General features: G+C 48.2%; 1 protein-coding gene across 1 annotated transcript in view; it reads right to left on the bottom strand.

Moving 5' to 3' along the window:
• sptb (spectrin, beta, erythrocytic) overlaps nucleotides 1-7,500 on the bottom strand; it is a 52,051-nt gene that overhangs the window by 32,074 nt on the left and 12,477 nt on the right. The window contains 4 exon segments of the mRNA XM_079752198.1: nucleotides 440-520; nucleotides 1,082-1,179; nucleotides 3,114-3,287; nucleotides 3,747-3,898. Of these exon segments, the coding sequence (XP_079608324.1) occupies nucleotides 440-520; nucleotides 1,082-1,179; nucleotides 3,114-3,287; nucleotides 3,747-3,898 (505 nt within the window).

Here is a 7,500-nt window from a genome sequence, read left to right as displayed (position 1 = left end):
GAGAGAGGGGAGGGAGGGGGAGGGAGGGGAGGGGAGGGAGAGGGAGAGGGGGAGAGATGGAAGAGAGGAAGATGAATATAGGGAGAGAGAGGAGGGAGAGGGAGAGGAGGAGGAGAGGGGAGAGTGCGAGAGAGGGAAAGAGAAAGGGGAGAGGGAAATAGAGATAGAAAGGGAGAAAGATAGAGGGAGAAAGAGAGACCAGAGGGAGACCAGAGAGAGATGACCAGCAAGACTGAGAGACGAGAAGAATGAAAACAACTTGGCAAGACATGGACCACGGGAGACATGAAGGGGGGGAGAGAACCTGTTCCCTCCCCCGTTCATGCCTTCTGTGGTTGAAGGGAGACGGGAACATTGAGCAGGCCGGTCCTCGTGTACGACGTGTTTACAGAACAGAGAGCCGCTCCCGGAGGGAGAGCTGAGCGGCCGTTCATCTCACCGGTGTTTGTGTATGAGAGCGTTGAAGGCCATGCCGTCCTTCCAACTGGTGGTGAAGTTGGTGATGTTGACGTTGGGGTATCTGCGAGACAAAAGACAGAGACAGGGCGGCCATGTCAAGGGCGGTACGTCTCTCTCTCTCTCTCTCTCGCTCGCTCTCTCTTTGGTTTTTCTTTCTCTCTATCGGGTGTGGAAACGTTTCACCCTTTCAACACACTCTGTACTTTCATGTCTGCTGTAGGTTATTGGATATGAGGTGTTTGTGTTCTTCACGTGGTGGCATGCTGCTCCAGGCGTTGCTGATAGGCTGTTAGGTTAGCTGAATCGGAGCTCCCAGCCCGAGCGACACACGGGCTTTTTAAAACACCTCATGATTTGAATTTCAGCCGGCTTCAGCGCTCGTTGTTTAACTTTTTTGAACTTTTATGTTGAAACTTTGCAGGCCTGTGTGTGTGTGCATGAGCTTGTGTGTTTGTGCATTGGAGTGCGTTCGTGTTTGGTGGAGTATGCGAAACGGTGCAGGTGTGCTTGCGTGTGTGCGTGTGTGTGTGTGTATGCATGCATTAGTCTGCGATTACCTAAATGAGTTTCAACACAGAGCACCCCCCCACAGTCCTACTCTCTGAGCCCCCACAATCCTCACCCCGCCGTCTTCATCTGACACCACAGAAGAAGAGCGTCCTTCGCCGACCGCGTCTCCTTCTGGTCCGCCCCGCCCGTTTCCACGACGATGTCCTGGATCTGCAAAACAACGACGACGACAACGTCAACAACAGTAAGGCGTTTCCAGATGGTTAATCAAGCAGCTCTGCCTCGCGGCACTGGGGTGCAGAGGGAGGGTGTAAAAGACGTGTTTCAGGAACATGTTTCACGTGTTTCCGTAACTCAGCGAGGAGGACCGGCGGAACGTGAGAGACACACACACATCTGGTGGTGCAACGTCACCGCTGATTAAACAGATGAGGCGTTTATTATTCGGTGCAAACCGAGGCTATTCTGAGAAGACGCTCGCTGCCACGAACAGTTGTTTGGTTTTGTTTGCCGATCGAAAAACCCACTGTTGTGATTGATCGAACCGCGAGTGTTCATTATCAAAGTTCTGATTATCGTCACACACACACACACACGAACACACACACACACACACACACACACACTGTGAACTGTACTGTGCACTGTGAGCAATTAGAGTTGTGATGTGATCTGAGAGACAGGCCCAGAGAGAGGAAGCTAAATTTAGCTGCCTGTGTGTGTGTGTGTGTGTGTGTGTGTGTGTGTGTGTGTGTGTGTGTGTGTGTGTGTCTGTCCGTGAGTGTGTGCGGCCGTCAATTTATTTTTAGTCATTTTTTTACATTTTTCTAATAGTTGAATAATGCAAAAGACTGACTCTATTGTTAAACTGAATAGGCTTAAAAATAACAGCAGTGCTGTCAAATTAAAAATAAATACCCTAACAGACCTCTTACATCAGACCTCAGGAAACGGGCGTGGTTTGATGTTGGGGAAGAAAATGTGAGCGTGTTTCATGACTGTTCCCGAAACATCTCCAAGTTTTGTGTGCCGTATGTGATTCCTTCCTGTGTAAAGCATTCTAAAGGGTTTGATTGTGCGATATAAATATGATTGCCACACAGTGTTTACCTGGAATATTCCTGTTAAGCCTACAACAGTCATGTTTTACCTAGAATAGTCCTTGTTTACATACGATAGCCCTGGTTTACCTAATAGTCCTGGTTTACTAGAATAGTCCTGGTTTACCTAGAATAGTCCTGGTTTACTAGAATAGTCCTGGTTTACTAGAATAGTCCTGGTTTACTAGAATAGTCCTGGTTTACCTAATAGTCCTGGTTTACTAGAATAGTCCTGGTTGACCTAATAGTCCTGGTTTACCAAATAGTCCTGGTTTACTAGAATAGTCCTGGTTGACCTAATAGTCCTGGTTTACTAGAATAGTCCTGGTTGACCTAATAGTCCTGGTTGACCTAATAGTCCTGGTTTACCTAATAGTCCTGGTTTCCTAGAATAGTCCTGGTTGACCTAATAGTCCTGGTTGACCTAATACTCCTGGTTTACCTAATAGCCCTGGTTTACTAGAATAGTCCTGGTTTACCTAATAGTCCTGGTTGACCTAATAGTCCTGGTTTACTAGAATAGTCCTGGTTTACCTAATAGTCCTGGTTGACCTAATAGTCCTGGTTTACTAGAATAGTCCTGGTTTACCTAATAGTCCTGGTTGACCTAATACTCCTGGTTTACCTAATAGCCCTGGTTTACTAGAATAGTCCTGGTTGACCTAATAGTCCTGGTTGACCTAATACTCCTGGTTTACCTAATAGCCCTGGTTTACTAGAATAGTCCTGGTTTACCTAATAGTCCTGGTTGACCTAATAGTCCTGGTTTACTAGAATAGTCCTGGTTTACCTAATAGTCCTGGTTGACCTAATAGTCCTGGTTTACCTAATAGTCCTGGTTTACTAGAATAGTCCTGGTTTACCTAATAGTCCTGGTTGACCTAATACTCCTGGTTTACCTAATAGCCCTGGTTTACTAGAATAGTCCTGGTTTACCTAATAGTCCTGGTTGACCTAATACTCCTGGTTTACCTAATAGCCCTGGTTGACCTAGTGGTCCCGGTGTATGACCCGGTCACCCGGTCCTCCCAGCCCTTCGCTCACCTGGAAGCGGAGGATGATGGTCCAGATGAGGCCCAGGATGAGGCGGTGGTTGCCGTCGACGATGTCGTGGGAGCCCATGTTCTCCAGGTGAACCCTCTGCTCCTTGAGGAACTGGAGCGCCTTGTCCACATTCTCCAGGCAGTGGATCCGCATGCGGCCCTTAGTGGGTCTAGGCTGGGGGGGAGAGAGACAGGAAGGGAGAGAGGGAGAAAGAGAGACAGAGACAGAGAGACAGAGAGAAAGAGAGACAGAGGGAGGGAGAAGGAGAGAGAGAGAGAGAGAGAGAGAGACAGTGAGACAGAGGGAGGGAGAAGAAGAGAGAGAGAGAGAGAGAGAGAGAGAGAGGAAGAGAGACCGAGAGACAGAGTGAAAGAGAGAAAGAGAGAGAGAGGGAGGGAGAAGAAGAGAGAGTGGGGGAGACAAGGAGGGAAGCGGGAGAAGGAGAGAGAGGGAGAAATAGAGAGAGAGGGAGATATAGAATGTGTGAGAGGAATCATACACACAGATATTTATAACATGGAAGTGTGACAGCAGGGAGACAGAAAAACATCACAGAGCCTGGGTGTGACATAAATGTACACACGAGCACGCACGCACACACACACACACACACACACACACTGCACCACCTACCAGGCGCTCTCCAGAGAGGACCTCCAGCAGTTTGATGAGCATGCGTCCGTCCCGCAGGTCCAAGTAGAGGTCCGAGATGCGGCAGCCCACGCGGGCCAGGATGGAGTTGACCCACTTAGTGAACGTCTTCTTCTGCACCGCCTCGCGCTCGTCTGACGGAGAGAGAGCGGCGTTTACACGGCGGTCCCAGTGCACACGGGGCGCTGGCGTCGGCGTTGGATCCACTTTAGCCACTTTATAGTTTACAATTTACAACTTACACACACTACACTTTCTAATTTCTAATTGATGGTGTTTATACGGTCTGTTTTGTTTTTTCCCTGTTTCTTGTTTGTTCTGTTTGTCTTGTCTTGTCTTTGCTTCAGCATTTAGTTGAGCATTTACCTTTGCGTCTATTTTTGTTTGTATTAGTTCTTTGTAGTTTTATTGTATCGCGTTTATCCACTTCTGCTGGGCTGTTGCAACAAACTAATTTATCCTACGGGGATAAATAGAGTTGTATATAATCTAATCTTATGTAAACTTGAAAACCAGGTGGGAGTGAAGTGGAGAAGGGTCTTCCTACAGCCTGAAGAAGGAACCCAACTGACAAGGACAATGAGGTGAAACTGAAAGGGAAAAAAGTATTAAGGAGGGATTTCAAATAGAATAGAATCAAGTAGAACCATTATTAATCCTTTGGGAAATGATTTGTAACCTGGGGAGTCCTTTAAGCAGGCCTTAAAACTGCTGAAATCAACAGAAGACGTGAGGCACTAAAGTCAGAAAGTGGATTTCAGTGTCATGTTGTCCTTCGATACATTCATGCTGTTAATACCAATCACGGCTCAATATTACACATTAATTATGTAGATTAACCAAAAGTCAATTTCACATTACCACATGGATTGAGTGAATAATAAATATGCAGGTTATGAATATGATGTAGTAGGCTAAACCCTGGTCAGCCTTGTCAACCTGATGTTGTCATTGTCTGTGTGTGTGCATGATTGGCACTTGAGTTGCTGCTACCCTGTAGCGGCTAACCCTGCAGCTCTGAAGGGCTAGCAACAGATGTGCCCCCCCAACTCAGCGGCCATGATGAAACTGACCCCCGTTCAACGAACCCCCCCCCCCCCAAGCCCAAACACTATGTTGTCCACGCTGCTTACGGGGACCCCTATAAAGTGGGGACACGCGTTGTGTGCGTGTGTATGCGTGTGTGTTTTCGTGTATTTCTGCGTGGAAAGAAGAATGGGCAAATGATGGAATGGAACACTACTGCACGCGTGCCGCACACACTCATGAGTGCAAACACACACACACACACACACACACACACACACACACACACACACACAAATAAGATGTGTGATTTAAGACTAACTAGGTCTCGTCGTTGGGGCTGTGCCCTGAATGTTGTCCTCTCTCGGTTTTAAAGTCAGAATCTCGGCTAAGTGGAGTCTGAACCAAGCAGGAGACGAAGAGAACGTTAATCCACCGCTGGACGGCCCCGTCAACGTGACTCATGAACGGTTCCTCTGCGCAGTGAATATAAAGCATGGAACGGATCGTCAGAAACTACTTTGGCAAAATGGCTGAGCTTAAGAAACGAGCCACGTGTCAACAAAGTACACACCAGCCAACCGCACATCTATGGTTCAAGTGTGTACGTAATCCATAATGAATGCCCGCCGTGTGTGCGTCTTCATGCGAACAGTTACATCCAGAGAACTCTACTCTCTGGTGTCGAACGTCATGTGGGATTCAACGTACATACACAGAAGCCATGATATACGCAAATCTAGGACAAGCTTCGTGGAGATACAATTCCCAAAACGCACACACGCACGCACACGCACACACACACACAAAAGCCCACAAGCCACGCAAACGCATGCACGCCACGCGTACACGACATGCGACACACTCAAACCAGCAGAATAGAGAATGTTAACCTTTAGTTTTCCCCCTTCCCTTCTTGAATGTCTTCCCATGTACTGCCTCCTGTCCCCACTAGGGTCCTCACTAGGCTGTCCTCATCATGATGTCCCCTGTTGTCCCCACTACCCTGTCCCCCCCACTACTGGGTCCCCAGTCCCCTGTCCCCCCCACTACTGGGTCCCCAGTCCCCTGTCCCCACCACTACTGGGTCCCCAGTCCCCTGTCCCCACTACCCTGTCCCCCCCACTATTGGGTCCCCTGTCCCCAGGAATGTCGTCCCCACTATGTCGCGTGTTTCACTCCAGATCCCTAACAGGAGCGCGACTGACAGCCTCCTTAACCAACTCTGTATGATAAATCATTCAGACCCGGGAGCAGCTGGGAAACTAGCTAGGCACGGCCTTACACAACAGCAGAGAGAGAGAGAGAGAGAGAGAGAGAGAGAGAGAGAGAGAGAGAGAGAGAGAGAGAGAGAGAGAGAGGGAGAGAGGTTGAGAGAGTGGAGGAGAGGTGCAGGAACTAGAGAGTAAGAATCAATAAAGGAAAGAGGGAAGGAAAGGAAGAAAAGATCATCTCCAAAGCAGAAGAGAAAGAGAGGGCCAGGGAGAGAGATATAGAGAAAGAGAGAGACAGAGACAGAAAGCAAGTATATATTAAACTGGAAGGTGGGCTGGGACTGATGGAGATAAACCAAGAAAGAGAGAATAACAGAGGAATACTGATGAGGGAGAGGCAGGAGAGAGGATGGACTGGCAGCCCCGGGATGGTCCGACACTGAAGATGAAGAGGGATTGTAGAGAAGGCCGAAGGTCTCGCTGAGATAAAGAAATGAGGTGAGAAAAGTTAACAGGGAGACGTCAGCTTTATTACTCCCTCAGCAGACCCAAGCAGAGCACGAAACACTGAAACATGATCTCCTCTTCTTAACACCTGACGGCCAATAGACCCTGTTCACAGGGGTGTCATCTTTGGACCGGCCACTCATAAAATAACTGCTTTTGTTTACCAGCGCTTCATGGTCAATGGTCAAAGTGTGTTATCTTCACTAGTTGAGTCTCCTAGCAGGTAATAAAAAGAGCAGAACCATAATAAGTGTGTGATGATATGATACACCTGTGTAAAGGGCATTCATAGCATAAATATTGCATTAAGTGTGCATTTTATTAAGTGTGCATCGCATTAAGTTTGCATCGCGAGCCTGCAAAGAAAAAAGACAATCTTCACCATGAATTAAAGGCAGTCAAGACGTCGCCGGAGCTGATTTACATCTTAAAGACTCAATTATATTAAACTATTGGAAGAATCTAATTTGAGGAGACAATGGCCCGGAGATGAAGACATGATTAACACCCTGAAAACCACGCCGCTGAAAAATTATCATCGTAATCAATCTTCATTGTCAGCGCGCTGCGAGGCCAGAATGTAAAGAACGCAGACACCGTTAGAAAGACAGCCTCTTAACGAGCTCCGTGATTAGGCCTGGCCTCGACGGCAGACACACAGACCACCGGCTGCAGCCCCGCCCGCCCCGTTCACAAAGCCAACCCGACGACGGGTGACAGATGGAGGTACCGCCATCTCCACAGTGGACCGGGCCGTGGGGCGCATGTCGTCTGATCGAACACGCCAGCGGGATAGTCCAGCGTATCGACCCTCTCTGTCTCTAAGTCGATGCGACCGATCGCAAGGAGGAGAGAGATGGATGGACCAAAAGACAGCAGAACACACTAAAGATCAGCACTATAGCCATGATCCTTTTAAGCGAATGTACTTGTACGTACATTGTAGTGTACAGTCTGGGTGTCTTACGGGGACCCCCGACTTTTATTTG

The sequence above is a fragment of the Pollachius pollachius genome, assembly GCF_949987615.1.
Source record: "Pollachius pollachius genome assembly, chromosome: 15".
In the NCBI taxonomy this organism is placed as follows: domain Eukaryota; kingdom Metazoa; phylum Chordata; class Actinopteri; order Gadiformes; family Gadidae; genus Pollachius; species Pollachius pollachius.
The sequence above is the reverse complement of the archived record's forward strand: the minus strand, read 5'-3'. Positions and strand labels throughout refer to the sequence as shown.